At 34.2% G+C, this 26,058-nt stretch overlaps 2 protein-coding genes across 3 annotated transcripts; both read right to left on the reverse strand.

Moving 5' to 3' along the window:
- Positions 1 to 14,519: 14,519 nt before the first annotated feature.
- Positions 14,520 to 22,395, reverse strand: LOC139863678 (vacuolar lysine transporter YPQ1-like). Its single transcript, XM_071852286.1, has 16 exons — positions 22,305 to 22,395; positions 18,325 to 18,437; positions 17,894 to 17,962; positions 17,271 to 17,358; positions 16,499 to 16,790; positions 16,354 to 16,396; positions 16,226 to 16,252; positions 16,025 to 16,129; positions 15,833 to 15,930; positions 15,515 to 15,686; positions 15,317 to 15,406; positions 15,132 to 15,227; positions 15,021 to 15,041; positions 14,884 to 14,942; positions 14,713 to 14,803; positions 14,520 to 14,600 (listed from the first exon to the last, which is right to left on the reverse strand). Exons 1-16 carry the CDS (start codon positions 22,393 to 22,395, stop codon positions 14,520 to 14,522), a joined length of 1,536 nt encoding a protein of 511 aa, XP_071708387.1.
- On the reverse strand, positions 22,188 to 25,520 carry LOC139861920 (uncharacterized). Of its 2 annotated transcripts, none has more exons than XM_071850442.1 (9): positions 25,225 to 25,520; positions 25,046 to 25,138; positions 24,562 to 24,640; positions 24,374 to 24,452; positions 24,201 to 24,240; positions 23,998 to 24,132; positions 23,774 to 23,911; positions 23,170 to 23,686; positions 22,188 to 22,575 (listed from the first exon to the last, which is right to left on the reverse strand). In XM_071850442.1, the coding sequence occupies exons 1-8, from the start codon at positions 25,482 to 25,484 to the stop codon at positions 23,401 to 23,403; spliced, it is 1,110 nt and encodes a 369-aa protein (XP_071706543.1). In that variant the 5' UTR covers positions 25,485 to 25,520; the 3' UTR covers positions 22,188 to 22,575; positions 23,170 to 23,400. The 2 variants fall into 2 exon arrangements, with proteins under 2 accessions (XP_071706543.1, XP_071706542.1); XM_071850441.1 differs by having other exon boundaries at positions 22,188 to 22,579.
- Between the last annotated feature and the right edge of the window lie 538 nt (positions 25,521 to 26,058).

Raw genomic sequence — 26,058 nt, forward strand, 5'->3', positions numbered from 1 at the left:
TTTGTTCCATTGTTAATTCAATACTGAGACAATCTTTTGTCAAATGTGGTCCTCCACACTGCTCACAACTAATTCGTATTGAGTGAATATCTTTAGTCATCTTTTCCATTCGTCTCTCCACAGCATCTATCTTTGCGGAAATGGAATCTAAGTCATGGCTAGAATCGGCTCTAGCTGCTTTAGATGATCTAATGATATCTTTTTCTTGGTGCCACTCATGTGAGTGGGAAGCAGTGTTATCAATAATTTTGTAAGCATCAGTTTCGGTTTTCTTCATAATAGAACCACCAGCTGCTATATCTATGTCTTTCCTTGTAGTGATGTCGCATCCTTGGTAGAATATTTGTACTATTTGACAGGTGTCTAAACCATGTTGCGGACATCCTCTTAACAACTTTCCATATCTAGTCCACGCCTCATATAGAGTTTCATTTGGTTTCTGTGTGAACGTAACAATTTCTGCTTGAAGTCTTACGGCTTTAGATGCAGGAAAGAATTGTTTAAGAAATTTGTCAACTAAAACGTCCCATGTATCGATCGCCCCTTCAGGTAACGATTCCAACCAATCTTTGGCTTCTCCCTTTAAAGTCCAGGAAAATAACATGAGATATATCTGTTCATCCTCCACTTCTCGGATTTTAAATAGTGTGCAGATCCTATTAAAGGTACGAAGATGTTCATTTGGATCTTCCTTCGGCGCACCACTAAATTGGCATTGATTAGTCACCATGTGTAGAATTTGTCCTTTGATTTCATAATCTGGCGCATTAATGTCAGGATGAGTAATTGCGTGACCTTGGCCAGTGCGTTTAGCTCTCATTCGGTCTTCCATACTTAAAGGTTCCAGATTCTCCATAATTGAATTTGTTGAATCGGTATCACTAGATGATTCTGATTTAATGGTTCGTTCCTCAACAATCTCTGTTTGAATGATTGGTGGTTCCGGAGGAAAGTTTAGTGGTTCAGGATCTACGAACCGTTCCTGAATATTCTCCGGATTCTCAATTGTGAGGTCGGGTTCAAAAAATGGATTATCGGAAATTTGAACTGAAGTACTTGGTCTACTGGATGACGATTCTAAAGAAAAATCAACGGCGGTTATATTTGCTAAATGTCTTGATCTAGTTACAGGTGGTGAACGTACAAAAGGTGATGAACGTCTTGCTCGGTGCATTCACTGAATATCCTATTAGTTTTTTAAAAAGGAAAGAAAAATTATAATAAGTTATCCAATCAATAGACTTTTCTGATTTTGCCCACGTTTTGAATAGCCAAAAGATACAGCAGAGGGGCAGGATTCGTTTGGTCTCAATATAATTGAGGACTGTTTGGCTCCAATAACCCGGTCCACGTACAAATCAAACTATTACTACGAACCAGAAAATTTTGATGTCTATCAATTTAACCACTCAAAATAAATTTTCGTAATTTTAAGAAATTTAGATAAGAAGTAGAATAAAAATCTATGTCCTAAAACTAGAATAGCGAGAAATAAGAAAGAAAAAGAGTTCGTCGGAAAAAAAAAATTGAAAAAGAAAAATGGTTGAAAAAAATAAAAGGTGACGGAAAAATAAGAGAAACTTATAAAAAATTAAAAATACTTGACTAACCTAACCTTATTACTACAACTAACTTAAAATTATAATCGCAAATTGAAATTACTAATTGGAATGATAATTGATACATAGGTAAAAGTTGTCTAAAAATATTAAAGCTTACAGGAAAAACTATATCCCAAATGGAAATAACTTAAAAAGAAACTAAAACTTAAAAAGGCGTCGCAAAATTCTAAAGTACCTAAATCTTAGTCTAAAGAAAAAGCACTTAAGGAATTCTACGGCAAAGCCTAAAAATCTAGGAGTAAAAATGACTATGGAAAAAACTAAGTTTAAAATTAAATATGAGCGAAAAAATACAAATATTACGCTACAACGATTAAAAAGGGACAAAATATAAAAATATACAAAAAGTTGTAAAAATTACAATTTTTATAAAAATATTATTTTTATATTATTTATTTATTAAAACTACTAATTTTACAATTTAATTAAACTAATTTAACTAAAATATATAAATTAAATAAAAAGTAAAAGAAATTATAATAATAATAATTAGTTAGGGTTATAATAATAATAATTAATAATTAACCGTAATTAATGCTGAATTAGGGCTTCTGTCGGCGTGTCAGGTTATCTCCGTGACTTGCGGTATTTATTGCTTCAAACCCCGCGACTCGCGGGGTTCAGAAATTCAACTCTGGGGCAGTTTTAATTTACGCGTTTTTTTTTTTTATATATTTATATGTTTTTAAATAAAAACAAAATACTTAAATAAAACTTATGTTTTTATAAAAACAAAGAAACTTTATAAAACTTAAATATTTAACAAAATCTTAAAAATATACAAATTTTTGTTTTTCTTTTTATATTTTCGAATATTTAAAACGTATTTTTACAAAAGCGACTTTTAATAGAAGTAAACTAAAAATCTTTTTTTTTTATATTAGCGTTGCGCTTCCGGCGTTTAAGAGAGTTCCCCGGCAGCGGCGCCAAAAATACTTGATGTCAAAGCTAAGGGATACGAAATAGTTTATATTTTACTAGGAAAAACTATTAAATACGATACAATTTTACACAAGATATTTATTTATTTAGAGAATGGATATACTTAAACCTTGCTACAACACTTATAGGCAGTGTACCTAATCGTACAGTAGTGTAGTTTTTAGTAAGTCCGGTTCGTTCCACAGGGAATCTTTTTTTTTTAAACAAAGCTCAACGCTATATTAATTTACTTTTATAAAAATACAAACATATATATAAGTAATATTATTATTATAAAGGGGGGTTTTTACCGTTTAATGACCGGTTTGTCGATTTTAAAACTTTAGTCGCAGTTAAAACCAAATGTAAAATAATAAATAAATACAAGACTTAATTTTAAGCGTAAAGTAAATAACGATAATGAAATTGCGAATAATAAAAGTGCGATAAAATAAACTTGCGATAATTAAAAAGTACGATAATTAAAAGTGCAATTAAATACAATAACAATAAAAATGCGATAATTAGAAGTGCAATTAAATATAAAATAAAGGAAATTAAATATGAAATAAAAGAATTATGCTTATTTAAACTTCCGTAATCATGATGTTTGACGTGTTGATTTTAGTTTTATGCCCATGGGTTAATTGTCCTTTGTCCTGGATTATTTAATATGTCCGTCTGGTTTTTGTCCATAACAGTCCATCAGTCGTAAATATAAAGTGCGAGTGTCCTCGTCAAATTATTCTTATACCCGAAGTTAAATATTCCAACTAATTGGGGATTCAAATTGTAACAAGGTTTTAATACTTTGTTTAATGAATACACCAGGTTATCGACTGCGTGTAAACCAAGGTTTTACTACTTTGTTAGCAATTACACCAATTACCCTTGAATGTAATTCACCCCTGTTTCAACAAGTTTATTAACTATTAATCCATTTCCGTGTCCGGTTAAATGAACGATTATTCGTACATATAAATACCCCGCCCATCGTGTCCGATCGAGTGTATATGGTAATTTATAAGGACGCCCAATTGTAAATCTTTATATTAACATTAACAAACTATCATTTAGTTAAACAAATATAAAGCCTATTAATAGCCCATAGTCTAATTTCCACAAGTGTCGTTCTTTTGTCCAAACCCCAATTATGGTACAAAGTCCAATTACCCAATTTTAGTAATTAGCCCAACATCATGATTACTTCGTTTTAAATAAGCATAATAATAACTTAGCTACGAGACATTAATGTAAAAAGGTTGAACATAACTTACAATGATTAAAAATAGCGTAGCGTTACACGGACAGAATTTCGACTTACACCCTTACAACATTTGCTAACATACCCTTATTATTAGAATTATAATTAAAATTAAAATATAAATTATAAATATATATATATGTTTTACGTATGATAAGAGAAGAAAAAGATTGATTTTTACGATCAGAATTCGGTCTGCGACTCGCGGTGAAATCCTCTTCAAACTCCGCGAGTCGCGGAGAATGAATTTACAGCTCAGTCCCTTGGAGTCTTTCTCTGCCGACGGTTTTTATTTATAAATATAATATATATATAATTAATATAATTAATTATATATTATATTATATTATATTTATATACATAGTTAACTTGTAATTTTTAGTCCGTTGCGTCGAGCGTTAAGAGTTGACTCAGGTCCCGGTTCTGGATTTTCGAACGTCCTTGCGTACAATTTAATATCTTGTACTTTGCGTTTTGAATCTTGTACTCTTGTAATTTCGAGACGTTTCTTATCAATAATTGGAACCTTTTTGATTGTCTTTTGTACTTTTGAGCTTTTTGGTCGTTTGCGTCTTCAATTCGTCGAATCTGTCTTTTGTCTTCACCTTTTATTATTTAAACGAATATCACTTGTAAATAGAACAATTGCAACTAAAAGCTTGTCTTTCTTGAGAAATAATGCTATGAAATATATGTTCGTTTTTAGCATTATCATGTACTGATGATGCTGGTGACGCTGACGGTACTGTTGATGCTGTTGGTAAAACAAGTTTAGCTTGTTAATCACACACCATTTTTGTCAGGGTTTCTACTCTTCCTTCTATCATTTTGGTTCGCTTAACTGATTTATGGTTAGGGCTAGATTAGATAATCTCTAAGACTTTAGAGATTACATAATCTGCGCGGAATGTTTCTCCAATGAAGTTATGAATTAATACTTCGTCGGTTATTGTTGTTGGTATTCCTTGGTATCTACAGGGCGTATGACATTGGTGCTCGTGGGACAGAGTGTAAAGTTGAGGTTTACGACGTGGTTGTAGTTGGGGTGGTAATGGTACTATTGGCGTTGATGATGGTGTTACTGGTTATGCTGCTGATGCTGCTGCTGGTGTTTGTAATCTCTGCACCATATTCTCCAAAGCCACTACCCGAGCGCGAAGCTCGTTGACTTCTTCTATTACACCAGGGTAATTGTCGGTTCGGACGAGAGGATAAATAAAATCTAAAATTTGATGTAATATATAATCGTGACGAGATACTCTGGAAATGAGCGAGAAAATGGTGTTTCAGACAGGTTCGCCAGTAAGTGCTTCAGGTTCTTCGTCAAGAGGGCAATGTGGTGGATGGAAGGGATCACCTTCTTCTTGTCTCCAATGATTGAGGAGGCTACGAACCCATCCCCAATTCATCCAGAATAGGTGATGACTGATTGGTTGATCTATTCCGGTCACACTGCTTTCGGAGCTGGAGTGGGATTCTATTTCGAAATCCGAGGAACTTGAATTAATGATGAATTCCATTTCGTACGATTGAATAAGGATTTTTTTTTCGATATGAAATGATTTTCGGTTATCGGATGGTACTCTAATTACATAGAATATCCATATATATAGAACAAAAGATTTCGTAAATTACGGAGGAATTTACGGGATATATCAGGCAACGTTTACAGTAATAGATACGATAAGATATGATTTAGCAGATACGCTAAGATATGAATTTTTGTCTATACACTATTCATGCAATCAATGCAGCAAGACGTGTCTTAGACTAAAAATGATAAGCAGGTAATTTCCCGAGGATGATAAGTAGTTAATTTTTGACACAAAATGATAAGCAAAACTATTGACATGCAGACACGGTCGAAGTCCAGACTCACTAATGCATCCTATCGACTTATCTGTTAGACACACTAATGCAGACCTGGTTCGCTAAGACCACCGCTCTGATACCAACTGAAAGGACCCGTTCATATACATTATAAACGATTCACAATAGTTGATTACATTGCGAGGTATTTGACCTCTATATGATACATTTTACAAACATTGCATTCGTTTTTAAAAGACAATCTTTCTTTACATCGAAAATTGACAGGCATGCATACCATTTCATAATATCCACTATCCAACTATAAATTGATTTAATAATAATCTTTGATGAACTCAATGACTCGAATTCAACGTTCTTCGAAATATGCTATGAAAGACTCCAAGTAATATCTTTAAAATGAGCAAATGCACAGCGGAAGATTTCTTTAACATCTGAGAATAAACATGCTTTAAAGTGTCAACCAAAAGGTTGGTGAGTTCATTAGTTTATCATAATCATTTATTTCCATCATTTTAATAGACTACAAGAATTTCATTTCCAGTTCTCATAAATATACGTCCCATGCATAGAGACAAAAATAATCATTCATATGGTGAACACCTGGTAACCGACATTAACAATATGCATATAAGAATATCCCCTATCATTCCGGGATCCTCCTTCGGACATGATATAAATTTCGAAGTACTAAAGCATCCGGTACTTTGGATGGGGCTTGTTGGGCCCAATAGATCTATCTTTAGGATTCGCGTCAATTAGGGTGTCTGTTCCCTAATTCTTAGATTACCAGACTTTAATAAAAAGGGGCATATTCGATTTCGATCATTCAACCATACAATGTAGTTTCGATTACTTGTGTCTATTTCGTAAAACATTTATAAAAATTGCGCATGTATTCTCAGCCCAAAAATATAAAGGGTAAAAAGGCAAATGAAACTCACCATACTGTATTTCGTAGTAAAAATACATATAACGTCATTGAACAAGTGCAAGGTTGGCCTCGGATTCACGAACCTATATTAATTATATATATTTATATGTTGGTCAATATTTGTATAGCAATTTAGGTCAGGTCATAGTGTAATCCTATCCTATAGCTCGAGTCTGACTCTACAGTATAGTAACATGTTATATTACTCATGCTCAATTAAGATTCTAGTAAAAGGTGACGTGTGAAACAATGTAACACAAATGGTTTCATAATCATAAAATAGTATTTTAGGTTTTTTTTTTTTAATAGAGAAAATCAACACAAAAAGTTAACTGAAAAGTTAACAGGAAAAGTCAAAGTTCAAAGTCAAAAGTCAAAGGTTAAAGTCAAAAGTCAAAGGTCAAAGTAAAAATGAGGTCGCATGCAAATATATAATAACATATACAAAAATGATTTTCGGTCAAACATGATTAAACGGGCCACTTCAGCTATTTTTAGAAAAATTATCGGAACTCCGATTGATAAACGGCCAAAGATAAAAGTTACACATTACCAAAAAGATTAAGCATAAATATTACAGAAGTAAACTAAACCTAGACAACTCGTAGTTGCCAACGCGTTTTCGGCGTTTCAAAGTTAATTTTTCAGCTTTAATAAATTTACAAAAGTGACCGAGTAGCCTACTTTGGAGATTTTTAGAAAATTCCTCAAAACTCGTATTGACAAACGATCAAAGCCTGCAAATTCTCGTTACCACAAAGATATAACATGATTTTTGGCAAGAGTAAACACATATCAGGCCGACCATGACAACTGATACAAAACTGACATTTTTAAATAAAAAAAGTTTCAGCTCTTTTTAGAATTTTAAAATGTGACCAAACCGTCAACTTTGATGATTTTTAGAAAAAATCGTCGAGACTCGAATTGACAAATGGCCAGAGTCGTTTGTTAGACCTTACAGCAAAGAATTCATTGGTATTTTTTTTTATATATGAAACAACGCAGATCAGCGAGAATTTCAGTTCCCGTTTCGACATTTCATCAAAATTTGCAAAACTTCTTTTGTCCATAACTTGACAACCGTTCAACGAAACGAGACGTGCTTTATATGAAAATTCATCTACTCGACGAGTAGAATCCAAATAACCACTTTTTATAACCCAGAAAATTAGTTCACTAATTATCATCAGCAATTTTAATTACGAAATTAATTATGCAATTTGTTTATTTCATAACTTTCTAACCGTTACTTGGATTCAAGTGATTCTTAAACCAAAATTCAACTATTTTTCGCTAGCTTTCCAACGACATGCATATTTTATACCTTATCTCAATCGTATATGTAACTAATTCAGGAATCAACATAACCTATCTAATGGCAATATCAAAAGTACAAGCATGCATAATCCTATATACTCGAGCACTAGTCAGGAATACACTATTAGTATGTAAAAATTAAATTATGAGTACTCACATATCAATATTGAGATTCAATATTGCAGGAAAGGTACGTAAACGCAACGGAGATGATAAACACTATATTGACCTCACGAGCATACCCATGAACCATACTCAATCACCTCCATAGCTATAACCCATAATTTCCTTAATCCTATCCCACTCGAAAAAACAACTTCGAAATCACTCGGACAGCACTCCGTCGTAATATTTTATGTATACTAATAATATCTTGAGATAATACGGAGTAAATATATATATATATGTAAATCGATTGAGAGAGTTTAGAGAAAATTATTTTCAAGTTTCTATGAAATAATGAAACCTATTGAATTCTATTTATAATAGATTTTTGAATTATTAAAGTGAATTATTAAAGTATGAATTATTAAAGTGAATTATTAAAGTATGAATTATTAAAGTTAAAGTAAAGTAAAAATAAAGTAAAGGTAAAGTTTAAGTATAGTAAAAGTATAAAACTATGTACGTATAATATGCGTATAAATATATATAATATTAATTTAAATCGTTATATATATTTAATAAAATATAATATAAATATCGTTATCTTTATCATACTAGTTAAGTAATGAGTTGTCAAAAGTGGTTCTAGATATTTATAAAAGTTATATACGTTTTAATAATAAAGTTCTTTTTAAACTGAAAACATTTTTGTACATTTGAAACTAAATAGATCAATCGAGTCTTTATGAGATTCAATCTTCCACTATCCTTTGTCTAGTTCTCAATGATTGACAATTTGTTCATATTTATAAATCACTTTACCATTTTCCGAATATTGTTAAAATGAAAAGATTTCTCAAATCAACGTGGGCCTTTCAACAGAGACTTGTAATCATAATTTAATATATCTGATAATTCAATCATTTGATCTTATCTTCTAATTCCATTGATAAACATTTTGAAACAGATACAATCATATAAAGTATTTAATCTAATATTTTATTTACGTTTCAAGTTATAATATATATACACATATACATATATAATCATATTCATTTAATAGTTCGTGAATCGTTGGAACTTGGTCGAGGTTGAATGAATGTATGAACATAGTTTAAAATTCTTGAAATTTAACTTAACAAATATTGTTTATCGTGTCGGAAACATATAAAGATTAAAGTTTAAATTTGGTTGGAAATTTCCGGGTTGTCACAGTTATTGAGATTATGCTTGGGTTGAAATCACTTAGAACCCTTCAACTATCGAAATCACTTAAGATAATCGAACACCACTATGTTGGCTAAAGGCCAATTGAAAGTCAACCTAGATCAAGAACACAATCACTTGAAATTCTTAAGCTAATTGTCTAGATCACTCAAGGTGTTGAAGCACAAATTGATTCACTTCTCAAATCACTAAGAGAGCTACTCAATCTATGTAATCAAAGTAAAACCTAAAACAAATGCATAGCAATGGATCTATAGCTAACACAATAACACTTGATCATGTAATTCATTCAAACACCATCATTCAATTGATTTAGGGGAAAGCACTTGCATTAGAGATTCATAGATAAGTAAACACAAAAGATTTAGCCAATCATGGCTAAGATTAAGCTAATAATAAGCATAGGGGAGGTCAGGAGTTCGACCCCCGTTGGCTACATATTAAAAACACAATTTCATCCCTGCCATGAAGTATCCACCCATGGCACCTTTCCCATATCGTTTGGGGGGGGGTAAGGGGAGGAGGGTTTTACTTGGCCGTGCCCTTGGATCGGTTTCAAGGTTTCCTCCCGGGCAACCTTGGGGGTGGGGTTATTATTGCTGCATCGGCATAGTCAAAATGGGATATGATCGCAACGGGTGGTTTAGTCCCCCTCGGGTGATCCCAATCGCTGTTCAAAACAAAATAAGCATAGAAACACAAATAATCATCATCTTAAGTTATTACAAGCAAATGATTCAAAATAGAATAAGAAAAGTGGAGATTACAACCCAAATACAAAGAGATGAAGATCTAGAGCTAAAACAATGATGGATCTTGAGCTAGCTTCCTTCAATCCATCTTCAAACACCAATGGATGATGAAATTAGGGTTTTGTAGGTAAAATTCGGACTTAGAATAGCTGCTCTCAAAGACATACTCAAAATGGTCTAAACTCTTCCCTTTTGTAGTGCTGAAAATTCTGGGCTGAATCAGAGACAGGAGCGCCGCTTTTGGCTTCATATGAGAGCGGCGCTTTTGACTAATGAGCGGCTCTTTTGGCTTCTTTGGGGGAGACACTTTCATCTAAGGAGCGTCGCTTTTGACAGTAGGAGCGGCGCTTTTGACTACTGGTAGAAAATGGTGCCAAAACGTGCACTAGAACGTCGTTTTTCATTGAGGTGCGGTGCTTTTGCTCAGTAGGAGCGGCGCACTTCTTTCAAGAGCAGCGCTTTTGATGCTGAATTCTGCACTTGCCATTTTCTTCACCACTTTTGATCAAGACTTGGTCAATTTTACATCAAATCAAGCTTTTAGCCCCCAAATTGCCATTTAGCTCATAAGCATACCAAATAGGCTCCGTAATCATCAAAAATCGAGCAAAGTGAGGGAGATATCGCGAGATAAAACATGTATAATTAGAGCGATATCATTTACCTAATATTTTTACGAAACAAACATTTGAAAATAAATTAAAATATAAACCTTTTAACTTACAAAACAGACTTTATTTAGGAAAAGCAAATGTAATTACAAATAAAACAAAAAATAATGAATGGATTCTTGACTGTGGTGCTACCGACACCATGACTTTTGAAAAATTCGACATTAGTTTTGAATCAAAACCTCGAATAAATAAAATTCAAACATCAAATGGAGGGATTGTTCAAGTAAAGGGGGTTGGGACTATTGAAATTACTCCAACCTTAAAATTATCTAAATGTCTATATATTCCAACCTTATCTCATAAACTGTTATCAGTTAGTCACGTTACGAAAAAACTAAATTGTTCTGTTTTATTACATCTCACATTCTGTATCTTACAAGATATCAGTACGGGGGTGATTATTGGGCGTAGTACCGAACAGGAAGGGTTATACTATATAGATGAAGTAACCCATCAAGGTAATGTGACGCTTGCACATGGAATACCTGATAGGGAAGCTTGGTTATGGCATCGTGGGTTGGGTCACCCATCTGCAAGTTATTTAAATATTCTTTTTCCAAAATTATTTCCACCAAATTCCGTATTGACATGCGAGACATGTATTTTGACAAAAAGCCATAAAAATACTTTTAAACCCAATAATACAAGGAAAAATATTCCTTTTTCATTAATTCACTAAGATGTGTGGAGTCCATCTCCAATAAACGGGGGAGTAATTTTCGATATTTTCTACTCTTTATAGACGATTGTACACGAATGACATAGACCTATTTTTTGACAAACAAATCAGAAGTTTTTGATAAATTTACATTATTTTATAAAATGATTCAAACTCAATTAAAAAAAATATTCTAAATTTACGATCTGATAACGGCGGAGAGTTTGTTAACACCTCAATGAAACAATTTTGTCAAGAAATGGGGATTATTCATCAAACTTCATGTGCTCAACCCCAGAACAAAATGGGGTAGCCGAGCGCAAAAATCGCATACTTTTAGAAATGACTCGATCTTTACTAATAGAGTCTAAAGTTCCAAGATCTTTTTGGCCGTAAGCACTTGCCACGGCAACTTATCTTATAAACCGCCTCCCGACGCGAGTTCTTGACCTTCAAAACCCACTTCAAACACTATCAAAATTTCATGGACTTCCATCTAATCTTACCCTTAAACCTAGAATATTTGGTTGTTCTGTATTCGGTTATATACCTAAACAAGAACGAAACAAACTGGACCCATGTGCTGAAAAATGTGTTTTTGTTGGGTATGGGGTTAACCAAAAATGGTATAGATGCTACAGTCCGAAAAGACGTCACATGTTCACTACAATGAATTGTGACTTTGTTGAGACTGAATATCATTATAGCCCCCAACACATAAGTGAGGGGGAGACTGAATCTAATGACATTTTGAGTTGGTTAGAAAGGATTCCCTCATCAGAAGAAATCAACCACAATACCAACTCATTAGAAGAAACTGAGATAGAGCAAGAAGCTCCAACACAAGATGAACAACAAAGTTCAAGTCAGGTTGAGTAAAGTCAACAAGATATTCCAGACGAACCAGAAAGTTCAAGTCGGGATGAATCCACTCAACAAGCTATTTCAGACGAACCACAAAGTTCAAGTCAGGAGGAAGCTATTCAACAAAATATTCAAGATGAACCACAAAGTTCAAATCGAGCTGAACCAGTTCAAGAGAGTCAAAATGAAGGATATGCCCTTCCTCCAAGAGCTAACAGATGAGTTCCACCAAAACGGTATGATCCAGAAAAAGCTCTCTGATCAAGATATTTGATGGCAAATGTCGCCAGAGGAAATTTATCAAAAGAAGCCAAGAAATTTTCTTCTGTAATATAGTCTGAAGAAATACCTACATCAGTTGAACAAGCCTTAAAGTCAAGAATTTGGAGAGATTCAATGGAAGCTGAAATGGAAGCTCTCAAGACAAATGATACATGGGAAAAATGTATCTTTCCCAAAAAAAAATCCAGTAGGGTGTCGCAGGGTATTTACATTAAAACGTAAACAAGATGGCACGATTGAAAGGTACAAAGTTCAGCTAGTTGCAAAGGGATACACACAGACATATGGGATCGGCTACTCAGAAACCTTCTCACCGGTGGCCAAGATCGACACCATCCGAGTCATCTTCTCAATTGCAGCAAATAAAGATTGGCCACTTCACCAACTAGATGTGAAGAATGTCTTCCTCCATGGAGAGCTCAAAGAAGAAGTCTACATGGAAGCTCCTCCCGGATTCACGACCAACTTTAAAGAAAGGGAAGTTTGTCGACTTAAAAATCTTTATATGGTCTAAAGCAATCCCTGCGGGCCTGGTTTCGGAAGTTCACTTTAGCTATAAAAAAATATGGCTTTAAACAAAGTAATTCAGACCACACTTTATTCCTCAAACAAAATGATCAACTAATAACATGTTTACTTATTTATGTCGATGACATGATAATTACAGGAAATGACACAAAAGAAATTTTAAATCTTAAAATAAGCTTATAATGAATTTGAAATGAAAGACTTGGGCATACTCAAATATTTTTTGGGGATTGAAGTTTTACGATCTCAAATTGAAATTTTTATATATCAAAAGAAATATGTTCTTGATTTACTTGCTGAAACAGGGATGATCGACTGCAACCCAGCTGAGACCCCTATGATTCCAAACCAAAAGCTGTTTATGGAAGAAGGAGCTTAACTTGCAGATCGAGAGCAATATCAAAAGATTGTTGGAAAGCTAATCTATCTCGCTCATACACGTCCAGATATAGCATATGCAGTAGGAGTAGTTATTCAATTTATGCATCAACCTCAAGTACATCACATGGAAGCCGTTTGGAGAATCATTAGATACCTCAAGGGAACAAGTGGACATGGAGTTGTATTAAAAAACAACGGTCACCTCAAAACACAAATATATACTGATGCAGGCGGGGGAGGTGAAAAAGAAGAAAGAAAATCTACATCGGGATATTTCACCTTAGTTGGCGGGAACCTTGTTACATGGAAAAGTAAAAAACAAAAAGTTGTAGCTCTTTCAAGTGCTGAAGCCGAGTTCAGAGGGATAGCACGAGGAGTATAAGAAGCGTTATGGATTCGAAAGCTACTAACAGAGATCAGATATCCACCGGAAGATACAAGCAAAATAATATGCGACAATGAAGTAGCTATCAAGATTTCAGAAAATCCAATTCAACATGACCGAACAAAACATGTTGAAATAGATAGACACTTCATCAAGGAGAAGCTCGAAGCGGAAATAATCTCACTACCATCCGTCAGATCAGAAGACCTGCTCGCAGATATTTTGACAAAGTCCGTCCACGGAAAACTCTTCCACGAAGTATTAGTCAAGTTGAATATAGGAAATCCCACTATTCAACTTGAGGGGAAGTGTTAGAAAATAAAAGAGATAAAGACTTAGTTATAATGAGATTAAAATAAAACACAACATACAACTAGACAAAGGCTCTAACGGCTAGTAATCTTTTCCATTTATTACTAAAAATATGATAGGCTCCATTCCATACATACGCTCTTTTATCACTATAAAAGGAGCTTCAATTGTAATTGTAAAAATCAATTCAGTCTTATTCAATAAAACATTCATATTCGGTTTTCAATTCTTGACAGTTTTGTTCTTAACTTCTTATTTGGTAAAGTACCCCTAATCACTAAGATCATCAAAGTCAAGTGATTTTAATCACATGAGTTTAAGAACATTACTCAAGAATTAGTAAAAAGAAGATTACTCCCATTCATAGATTAATAACATGAATAATAATGCAATGTTAATGAAACCATATATTGTCAACAAACATTTAATAATTTTCCATACCGCAGAACTCGCAACATTACTAGTAGTTACTCTTGTATTCATCGTCGCTGTTTGGATCTGGTTTCTTGAAGTATTTGTAGTATAAATACTGCATTATTATCTGTAACAGTTAAGTTATATTCATTAAGGTAATCAAGCCTGATATTGTTTAGGAGTTTTTTTCCGCATCGCAACTAACGAATGCATAAACAAATTAACAGAAAAAAGGATACAAAAGCATCAAGCGCCACACATACTGCAGCATCAAGCAACCAAGGCATGTTTGATTTGATCTTCTCCCATTCTGTACTTCTTACCAGAATGCTGCATTCGAAACAAAATAGAATTAAGACACTCTTTTAGTTAGTGTGCATATGATATCGATCTAGGGAGAAATATAGCACCTTCCAACATAAGTTGCATTGGCCACTAGAGCAAAAACAAACATGAGAGGATTCAAACCCTGAAAGAAAATTTATTATCACAAGGTCAAAATTGTTAAATTTGTTTTGTCACAATGAGAAACAGGAACGATAATTACCTCAATACTTCCTATTTTGATCTGAAAATGAAAAAATTAAAACAAATCCATCACAAGTTTGATGTATTTAATAATATTAAGCTGATTGATTATCGATGAACTGTTACTTACATTTAACACGATTTGAGGAATCCGGCCACCCATGTATATACAAGCCATTAGCCACCCTAACCATTGCCCATAAACATTATGACTTCCATTATTATCCTGCAACATTTTTGTCATTAGCCACCAAATAAAAAACAAGATCTACAATTTTGTTGCATTATTACTAAAGTAATAAGCAATGATCATACCTGTAACAACTTTATGTAAACATGTGGCACCAAGCCCTTGGCGTGTGATGGCAAATTGAGCGAAGTAGCCAAAAATGTTCCATAACCAACCTGCATAAGCCATTCATACCAAATATATTAATTTCTTATGATAATTTTCACTGTTTCATATGTAATTTATATCATATCAGATAAGTATAAAATGGGCCGGCGGCTTACAGAACGTGGTATTGGCCTAGGCTGGGCTGCAGTCTTTGGAATCTCAACAAATGACTCGTCTTCTGAAGAATCATCATTTTCGGCAGCCATAGCCGAAGCTGGACCGCTTCTTGTAGTCCATAAATAATTGCTATTAGGTGGTGTTGAACTTCCAGCTAATGATCTTGCTGACCTGCATACATATATATTTTATCCATCAGTATCGTTCATCTTTACGAGTTGCAGAGTTGCAGTATCATGTAAAATAGCAACTTTTGGCAATAAATTTTTTTTTTTTTTAATTTTGTGGATATTTATAGTTTTTTTATAATGACAAACGTGAAATAGTAGTCCCGGCGTTGAGCTGGGGATGCTCTGATTGCACTACTCCGCGGATTTTCGATTGTTGCTTGAAGAGGTTTGTTGGCTTCATCCACCTGAAATAAATAAATGACTAATTGACAATAATCACATTAACTAGTTATAGTAATTAATGGTACTAATAAAAATCAGTATCTACTAAAGTTTTACCTCTGGGCCTTTGCTAGAACCGAAAATTGGGGATTTCAACAATGCATAGCTGTGATCATAGTACAAGCTTTGTAACACCAAGATTATTGTACTTATTGTGTAAAGCTGTGTTTGATTTTTGTTGCACCAAATTAGATAACTAGGCCAATAAAAATAAACATAATTTACTCAGCAAAATACCAATAAATCATGTTTATTTACCAGAGCAGTGTAGTACTGTGTGGGCAACTGCATCCACAAACATTGATACACAAAAATAAATCAGAATTTTTTATTAAAAGTTCACATTTTAAAAGTTCGTTATATAATATCATATGAAAAGGACTCACGGTTGCAGGTTCAAGAACACAGCCCACAAGATTAAATATATCCCTGCGCATTCAAATAAGTAACAAATCTAATCGACTTATTATTAATAAAACGTATAAAAGAAAGAAAAAAAATACTACGATTTCTCGGTCCAAAATAATGTACCCTGCAATCCACGTTAGGAGAAAGGTAAGCGAAACGCCGTGGCTAGATTTAGTACGAAAATTAGTAATGATTTGAGGTATTTCAGCAACACCCCAACAAACAAGACTTATAATTCCTAACCCGAATGAAACTTGATCATTGACATTGCAATGACAGTCTTTAAAATACTTGTTAACCCACCACCCTATACATGCCTTGTTCTCTTTAACACAATAATATGATAATGAATTAGTACTCCTGTTATCATTATTATCAGAGGCGGGCCTAGGGTAGAGCGGCAAGTGCGACCGCACTGGGCATCACAAAATTAGGGGCATCAAATTATTCAAGGTCGATTTACTGAATTTTCGACAATGTTTTTTTATATCTTAGAGTAAGGTTTAACGGAGGTTAGAGGTGACAAGAGGAAGATGGTTCAGTAAGGAGTGATGTTGGTAATTGTAGGAGTGGGCCCATTAATTTCTTTCCAATTGTTTTATGTATTCCTTGAGATGATTTGTAGTAGTGACTCGTGTTGGTTGTTTGTGTTGGTTGTTTTTTGCACTTTTTTGATGATTATGATGTGTTGGTTTTTGATGTGGAGTATTGGTGATGTTGGTTGTTGGTGTTGGTTAGGAGTGTTAGTGATATTGTGTTAAAATATAATTGGTAAAGTAATTAAAAGGATAAAAATAATATTTTTAAAATAATATAAAATTAATAAATATATACCGACGCCGGTTGCTTCATCCGTTGGAAACCAACCAACACCACCCCAAATGGTAAAACCAACGCATCACTATGGCATTTGTTGGCGTGGCATAGATGCCACCTAGACTTCCGTAGTATGTTACTGTCATGGATGACAACTCACTCGGGCTCTACAAGTGAAACACTTGTGAAAATAAATATGAAACGCTTGTTATTATCATTTATTTATTAATCAATGAAATTCATTACTCTATATATATTTTTTAACTTTAGAAGTCTAATGAGGAAAATAAATATGAAACGCTTGTGAAATCATTTACATACAAGATACAAAATATAACTCAATAAACATACTATAGTTTGAACTTTTTTACAAACTATTATTTAAATTCTACAAGACGCCGTTCAATTTAACTATAGAATTCTATATATTTTTACGATTAATTTTTTTTTTGAGGTAAATAGCCACTAATGCACCCCTTAGTTATACGTAGTAATAAGTTTTGAAAAAAAAAAATTGGCATCTCTTTGAAATTTGATCCTAGAGTTACCATTGATATCTAAGGTCTATTTAAGTAGATATCGTTCTCTTGTGATCTATTTTGAGTTTGTAATTCAAAGTTTATCTTTAAAAGTTCAGGGGGCATATTTCGATTCTTTTGCACTGAGCATTCAAATTGTTAGGACCGGCCCTGATTATTATACATCAAGAACTTCATGTCTGTTTTTGTTTTGTGTATGGGTTGCATGCAATAAAATGCAACCTGCAGCTTGCTGATTCAGTATTAATGTAGATATAGAGATTCATGCAGTTAGTGCAGTGGTGTCTGAAGTGTTTTGGCTTCATAGTAGTATGGATCATGGATGATAGCACATGGATTTACAATCATGCCCCCTGTTTTTTTAAATTTCATATTGTTTACTATATGTAATTTATTTTATGGACCACAACTATAGTTACAATAACATTGTGTTGTAACTCATGTGGTAGTGGTCTGTCTCTCTTAGCGAGAGATCAGAAGTTCGACTTTCGTGGGTGCAGCATTACACACAAGGTTGCCCTTTACCCTTGAATTCCACTCAAGGGTGCCTTTCGCACATCACGTTGCAGGGGCAGTGGGAGATGGGGGTGTTACTGCCCATGCCATCGGATTGGGTCGGGTTTCCTCTTGGGCAGCAGTTGGGGGCGGGTTATGCAACTGCGAGAGATGAACGTGTGGGTGATTAAGTCCCCCTGGATGATCCCAGACTGCATTTCAAAAATAAAAAATAAAAACTAATTTAAAGTTTTGAGAGGGCAAATTAATAGTCCGGGCTTGTTTAGTATTGAGGGTATTAAAGTTAGGGAATGAAAACAGTTTGGTTCAAGGTTGGGCTCGGTTTAAGGTTTGGAATAACGGGCCAACTCGCGAGTCTAAGGTTTTCCAAGTATATTTAACCGGTTTGATACGAAATTAACTCACCACACGATATTAGCTCAAAACCTACAATACCATTTAATTTTTTTGAGTTACCGGGTCAAATCTCAATTTGAAAGCTAACCCAGTAAATGTAAACAGTTTGATGCGAAATTAACTCACCCACCGATATTAAAGATTGTGTCAGGGATGAATAATTTCGTCCCCCAGCCCGTTTATCAAATCATGATGAGTTCGAGTTGGGTATTTTAAACCCGTCAACTTAATTGTTGGCTCAAATAAATGTATCACCTCTAGTTATTATTCATTGGTAAAACGAAAGGATGCGAGTGAAGACAGTTAGGAGGGCTCCCTAGCCACCACACTGTGTTCACTTATGTCCTTTCGTTTTATCACCTATGTTTCTTTCATATGTTGTGCCCTACTTAAGACGAAGTTAGCTTATATTTTATATTTTATATTTTTGTTTTGTGTAAAATAAATATGTCATTGGTAATTGTAATGTCTAAAAAGGTTCATTTCTTTCGATCTCTTAGTGACAATGTCCTGTGGGCTGTGTCTATCCAAATACAAATTGAAGTGTACATGATCAATCATCAATATATAATTTAGAAAAAGTACATAATGACAACATGATGTTGCAATTTGCATGCTAGACATAAATTTGAAGTTTATGAATGATTTATGATTCAATAAAGTACAAAATGACAACATGATGTTGCAAGTTTGCAACTTGTAAGTATAATGTAGGTGGCTCTTAAGAAGGCTAGGTTCACTTTCCAAAATCGAGATACCTATGATAAAGGAATTTTTTTTTTTTTTTTTTTTTTTTTTTTTTTATTAATCTGGTACCAAACTTATTTTTACGGACTCTTCTGAACCTATGATAATAAAGATGTTCAAACTCTTGTGGATCCCATAATGGAAATACCATTTTCATCGTGGTGTACTGTACACCGACGTTGAATTGATTATTTTGAATGCTGAATGCGTTAAACCAAAAACAGCATAATATAATAATAAATTTATTATAAACTATTATATTAAATAATAATTATATATATATATATATATATATATATATATATATATATATATATATATATATATATATATATATGCACAGTACCGTATGTGATTTTTTTTAGAATGGCAATTTTGGTATCGAATTATCTCATTTGTCACCCACACACCCATTAGTAAGAAACTCCTCGCATTCATCGCGCAAAGCATACCCAGAATGCTTTAGGTTAACTGTTTGACCCACACAGAGTGAAAGATACCAGAGGCACAACCTTAGAGAAAACTCCCCCCTCAAGATTTAAACCTGCACCTATTTTTTCAAAGATACAGACCCAGAACCAACTGAGACTTTTTACCACGCAACCAATAATACGAGTTCCAATAGTACGAGTTCCATGTTTATCAAGGAGAGAGGAGACAAAGTAGGAATGAAGACAAAAACCATCCAAGTTCATGCACTTTATTTACAAGGTCAAATATTTAAGTTTATTATAAACTTTGGTTAATTAATTATAAAATATAAAAAACTAGAAATGATCTCTTACGACTAGCATTGCGATTCACGCATCTCGCACAACCGTGCCTGAGAGATTAGTGGTGAATACTCTTGTATACTAGCCGTCTCACAGGTTCTTGTTAGCAAGGATAGAGAGACAAAAGGATAGCTTCGAAAGTAGGTAGGCTAGGGAGATGCTCAAACCGGGGTGGATCGAATTCCTGAAAGACCTCTACCCTCTTTTTTTTCTTTCTTTCTTTCTTACTATATTCCCCTGCCCCTATATTCAATTAAAAGACTAGAAAACTTTTCTATATTTCTTTTAATTTCGACTTTCCTTATATAATTTTGACATCAATACTATTCATTAAAAGTTTACATTTAATATTTTTCCTACTTATAATGATAAGATTCTTACCTTCCAAAAAAAAAAAAAAAAGACTTGATTGTATAATCGCAAATCTTTATATAATTCCTTAGACCACTTTCAACCATGGTATGCTTTTTAAAAAAACTAAACACTACATCAGCACTACATCAACATGTTTTCATTATCCTAATATACTATTACACAAACTCATTACTGTCCCCTGTGGTTACTATTTCGTTTGGATTGAATTGTCCTTTCACACTCAATTTCAGGGCATTTTCGTCATTTTACTCCTTCAGATTGCTGTTCCCACCTTCAAACTAATCCCCACCAAACTATGTCCCGTGTAGTCACTGTTTCGTTTGAATTGAATTGTCCTTTCACTCTCATTTTTCAGGGCATTTTCGTCATTTTACTCATTCAGATTGATGTTCCCACCTTCAAACTAATCCCCACCAAACTATCTTTTTTTTTTTTTTTTTTTTTTTTTTTTTTGAAAGGCAATGTTAGTGGTTAGAGTTAATTCACGAAAATCCCCCCCCCCCCCCCGAGACTCGAACCCTTGGTCTCCTCGAACACCATGTTAACATGGTGACCAATGAGGCAAAGCCCCATTGGCCCCACCAAACTATCTACACAGATAACTTTTGGATTCTTTCTTATTCTAAAAAAGAATTCATGGTGTTGGTTGAATGAGAGCCTTATCATTGCCGTCACCAGGACAGCCTTCTGCCACCATATCAACCAACCTCCGACAACCGGTGTTTGCTACCGTTGGCAGTCATACCGCCGACTTACAGCCAACAACACGTCGTCTTCCGTCATCACCACCACTACGAACGTTCGTCCACAACTACGAACGACTTCCTGCAACAACCACGACCTCTGTAAACTACAACCATCAACCTCCTGCCACCACTACCACCACCACCATCTACTACGAAAAACTCAGATTTGACTCAGATTGATGTTGTATGTGATGTTTTATACAATTTCGAGTGATGGTTGTATTGATTTACGAGTGATGATTGTGAACTAGGTTTAAAAAGACAAAAAGAATGGAGAGAGAAATGGCTGCTAAAAGTTAGAATTAGGGTTAGAAATAAAAAGAAGAGTAATTAGGATCGTATGGAGCCTAATTGCTTAAATTTCTTTTTTATTTTTAGCGGAAAAACAAGATTTTAATATAAAACCTCGATACCATATTTGTATAACAAAACTATTTGATATCATAATCCCGACAACTCCGCAGCGAAGCGCGAGTACTACAACTAGTTAAGACTAGAAAAGACCAAGTGGTGTCAACCATAACAAACTTCAACCTCATTATTTAATTAATTTATAGTACAACTTTATAAAATAATATTTGTACTCATATTGAACCCACTACCATTTTAGAGAAGCTAACATTGTTTTCGAAGAGCTTTATTTAAACAATACATAATCATGGTTTGGGGAGCTAATATGCTCGTTCATATGAGGGTTACCTCGCTTACCAAAAAAACAATACATAATCATGGTAACATGGTTGTAACATATGCATTAAACTATAAGTTGTAGTAAGCTTGTTTCATATTCCATAGTAGTCCATAACTTTTGTTCACACCTTAACACTAATTTAAACCAAGGTTGTAAAATTCGCGACTCGGGGAGAACTTGGCCGGAGGTTTTTGAGGAGTTCTCGGAAACTCGGGTACCAGATCACCAGACTAGATTTAAAAAAGTCACGTGTTTCCTTCTTTTCCTTTATTATTATGCAACTTAAACCCTAAAAATTTAAGAAAGACCGCAGCCACTTTGCCTCTTTACCTTCTCCGGTCACCGGATTTACAGGTTTTGCCTTTTTTTCTTCCTTTCTTCTCTTCTTTTTGATTTTGATTTTCGTGTTCTCCTTCCTCATCTTTACTCAATTCCGGCAACATCTAAGTTTTCTGACACTGTTAAATGGTGTTTGACCGCCGTGACCGGCGGTTGACCGAGTTTTTAGCGAGTTCGGTCCCGATTTCTCGTTTGCTCCCTTCTGCCGATTTCCCGCCGAGAACTCGGCCGAGTCAGCCGAGTTTTGCAACACTGATTTAAACTACCTAACCAGCACCGAAACATTGCAATTATATAATCAATAATCCCTGGGTGACATTGCTTTTCCAGCAATTAAATTAAAATTAAAATTAAGTGAACTTACTACAGTAAAACCTCTATAAATTAATAATGTTGGGACCGGGATATTTTATTAATTTAGCGAGATATTATTATATTGATAATTTTATAAATTATCAATTTAAAAAATTGACTTATATTTGTGAGCAAGTCTCAAATTAATGCATCGGCATTCGAAATTATCATGTCCGTTCACTTTACCTATGGAAATAAAAACATAAACAAGGACTTCAAAATTCTCACGTATGTACATTCACACATTAATGAACTTGTCAAGTTCAATGTATATTGGGATTTCAAAAAAATTAGTAATTATTAATTTATAGTTTCGCTGGGACCAATATATTTACATTGGGATTTCAAAAAAATTATTATCTTATTATTTTATCGATTGAGGTCCAAATTTATACTGGTCCCAAGTTGGGACCGGTCAAATTATTAATTTTATCGAGGTTATTAATTTATCGAGTATTAAATTACAGAGGTTTTACTGTATAAGTATCAACACTTTACATACCAGCAGGAGCCTGCAAAGCCGAGGTTTTACCATCGTTCGTAGGCCTAAGCAACCATTTTGAGGCCGAAAATTACCAAGTAAACGAAGCATAACGTAGACCATGTGCATGGCTCTTGGTCAACATTTTAGTGGTTGCGATGAAACTAAATCTGAAATGGTAGAACTCGAAGGTAAGCACTTGAGCCAACTTTGTTAACATGAACTCGAAGGTAAGCACTTGAGCCAACTTTGTTAACATGAACTCGAAGGTAAGGAATCATCCAACTGGTCACAAATGCTTTGCAGTCCAGACCTATAACTCGGATGAATCAGACTCACTCCAAGTTCTTTTTTCATACGTTCATTCACCACTCGTTTATCTCCCCTCGAACTTCTCTCGTAGGTAACTGATTCATTTGTAGCTGGAGATGCTGCTTCCTTCATCCGAGACGGCCATTTCTCATTTATAAGCGTACTAGCAAATGAGAACACTTCAGTTCGCGGGGCAGGGTCGTCATCCACAATGTTGTAAATTTTTCTGAAAATATACGACCAGGCATATTAGGATAACGGTATATTTTCACATTAAATTATATTTTGATTTACCTAACGCAATATAACTTACCCTGGGGATGGTTTATGAATGCAAGACTTCAAAGCGTTGCAGATATCAGCAACATGAATACGCGACGTGTATTTCTTGAATGATCTTACTCTCTGAAGATCCGATGTAGGACCCTTTTTTATTATAGTATCAATAGCACTGTAAACCGCACAGTAAAATCAAATGGTCAGACAGCTAATTACCAGAATTTTTAATAATTTTTGTAATGATTTTATGAGGACGACCTTCTTCTCGGACCGTAAATACCTCCAAGCCGAAAAACATGTGTTGCCACACCAAGATCATGTCCTAAACTTAACCATCCTTCTTCAGCAGCTAACCTCAGTTTAGATAATTCATTACTTGGGTTAGGTTGATACCTGCAGCAAGATAATAACTTAATCTACGATTGTCACGCCAGTTGAAAGTGACTTTAACATGGACTTACTTTTCATCCACCCACGCACCACCACAATCACCATAAACACCTACACATAAAAAAATATATATATATAGAAGCTCGACTAGGGTAGGTGAGAACATGAACTTGTAATAATTCGATTTAGCAGACACATGTGAAAGATACAAAACTCGAGGGAAATTAACATAAACTGCACGAACTTGTTGTAGAAAGATAACACAACCACTGAAGGTGTTCATTGCTTAGATTCTTTTTTAATAGTTCAACATGCGGAAGCATCTGCATTACATAAACAACAAGCCATCGTATCATGTAAAGGGAACATCATTTTGGACAGTCGATTAAATTAAAACACAATTATTTATATAAAAAGTTCGGTTATGTTTACAGGATCACCAATATCTTTGTAAGTAGGTATGGAAACAAGGAGGTGCGTATGTCGGTTCAAGATATTTAATACTTCAGTCCTGAACAACATATAACTTGCATTTCAAACTCAACGTGTATTACTGAAATATAAGAGATTGAATCAAACTTGTTACATATCAAACTTATTACAGTTGTTTAAAAAATATAAGATATTTAATGTATCTTCTAAATTCCAAACCTACTCTCAAGTAGTATTGTGCAGTTATATACATATCAAACTTATTACAGTTGTTTAAAAAATTAACAACTTGTTGATTGTTTAGTGAATAACTTGTGTATATTTATGTTTATTTTAATCATAGAATTGGAATATAATTGGTTACTTTACTATTCAATGTTTTTTAATTTCCTAAAGTATGAACATCAACAAGCAAACTACAAAATTCTATGAGTGAGACTGATAACACTGGCTGTCAATTAAAAAGTAAAAAAAGAAAACTGACTGTGGATGATTAGCATCAAAAAGATGAACATTAAGTCCCAATTTCTTCAATCTATCCTTTTTGTCAACGCTTGTACACGTTCCAGATACAACCCTAATCAGTTAATGTACAACATCATAAATAAGCAGTAAGCTAGATATATAAATTAAAATATAATAATTAGGGTTTTAGAAGGCCACCATCCTTGATTGATGAGGTCTTGAGCAAAAAACTCACCAACGTAACCAATTCCCAGTATAAACATCCGGTTATTATCATTATTCTTAATATTATTATTATTTTCAATTTCAATGGTGAACTGAATCGGGTCTGCTGCTGCAGAACAAAGTCGTAGAGTTGAAGGTTTTCTTCCGATTGAGAAATTTTCCGACACGGGGTTAAGTCGGCACCGGAAATAATCCGGGCGAAATCGCACCGACGACATACGAGATATATCCATTTACATGGATTTTGGCGATAATTAGGTGACCCGGCCCATCTAAAGGTATCTTTCATATCTTAACAACCAGAAGGAGTGCGTTTGTTAGTTATGAACCATAAAAAAAATTCTACCGCGCGTTGCTGCGGTTGTATTTGACGCGCGGTTAAATTTGAATATACGTTATTTGGTACCTAATATATCTAGTAGGTTGGGTTGTTTGTTGGACGAGTAAATATATATGTAATATAGGCCGAAATATTTAGTGTATTTTTAACGATATCCATTTCGCCTATAGTTAGTCGCGTTGTGTTCGTAAAATTATTTCGAGTTAAACGGTGGTCTCGGAAAAATTTAACTCGCACCGAGCGAGAATATAGGGCCCGTTATCTAGTGTTTTTTTAACGATGTTCATTTCACATATAGTTAGTCCCGTTGGGTTCGCCTGATTTTTTCGAGTTGAACGGTGGTCTCGGAAAAATTTAACTCGCACCGAGCGAGAAGATAGGGCCCGTTAAAGATTCGGGTGGAAGTAGTTTCTTTTCTTTTAATAAAATTATATATTTACGCTTTCTACCCCTGAAAAAGTGTAAAC

Source organism: Rutidosis leptorrhynchoides, chromosome 8 (assembly GCF_046630445.1).
Source record: "Rutidosis leptorrhynchoides isolate AG116_Rl617_1_P2 chromosome 8, CSIRO_AGI_Rlap_v1, whole genome shotgun sequence".
In the NCBI taxonomy this organism is placed as follows: domain Eukaryota; kingdom Viridiplantae; phylum Streptophyta; class Magnoliopsida; order Asterales; family Asteraceae; genus Rutidosis; species Rutidosis leptorrhynchoides.

What these genes read in the sequence shown, in the direction of transcription:
- LOC139863678 (XM_071852286.1), bottom strand. Translation starts at nt 22,395, where the DNA reads ATGAGGAAGGAGAACACGAAAATCAAAATCAAAAAGAAGAGAAGAAAG. An exon ending in CCAATCCGATGGCATGGGCA is followed by an intron (nt 17,963 to 18,324) that starts GTAACACCCCCA and finishes ATACTGAATCAG; the next exon opens with CAAGCTGCAGGTTGCATTTT. An exon ending in ACAGACATGAAGTTCTTGAT is followed by an intron (nt 17,359 to 17,893) that starts GTATAATAATCA and finishes TTTCACTTGTAG; the next exon opens with AGCCCGAGTGAGTTGTCATC.
- LOC139861920 (XM_071850442.1), bottom strand. Translation starts at nt 25,484, where the DNA reads ATGGATATATCTCGTATGTCGTCGGTGCGATTTCGCCCGGATTATTTC. An exon ending in GACCTCATCAATCAAGGATG is followed by an intron (nt 25,139 to 25,224) that starts GTGGCCTTCTAA and finishes TTAACTGATTAG; the next exon opens with GGTTGTATCTGGAACGTGTA. An exon ending in ATTTACGGTCCGAGAAGAAG is followed by an intron (nt 23,912 to 23,997) that starts GTCGTCCTCATA and finishes TGCGGTTTACAG; the next exon opens with TGCTATTGATACTATAATAA.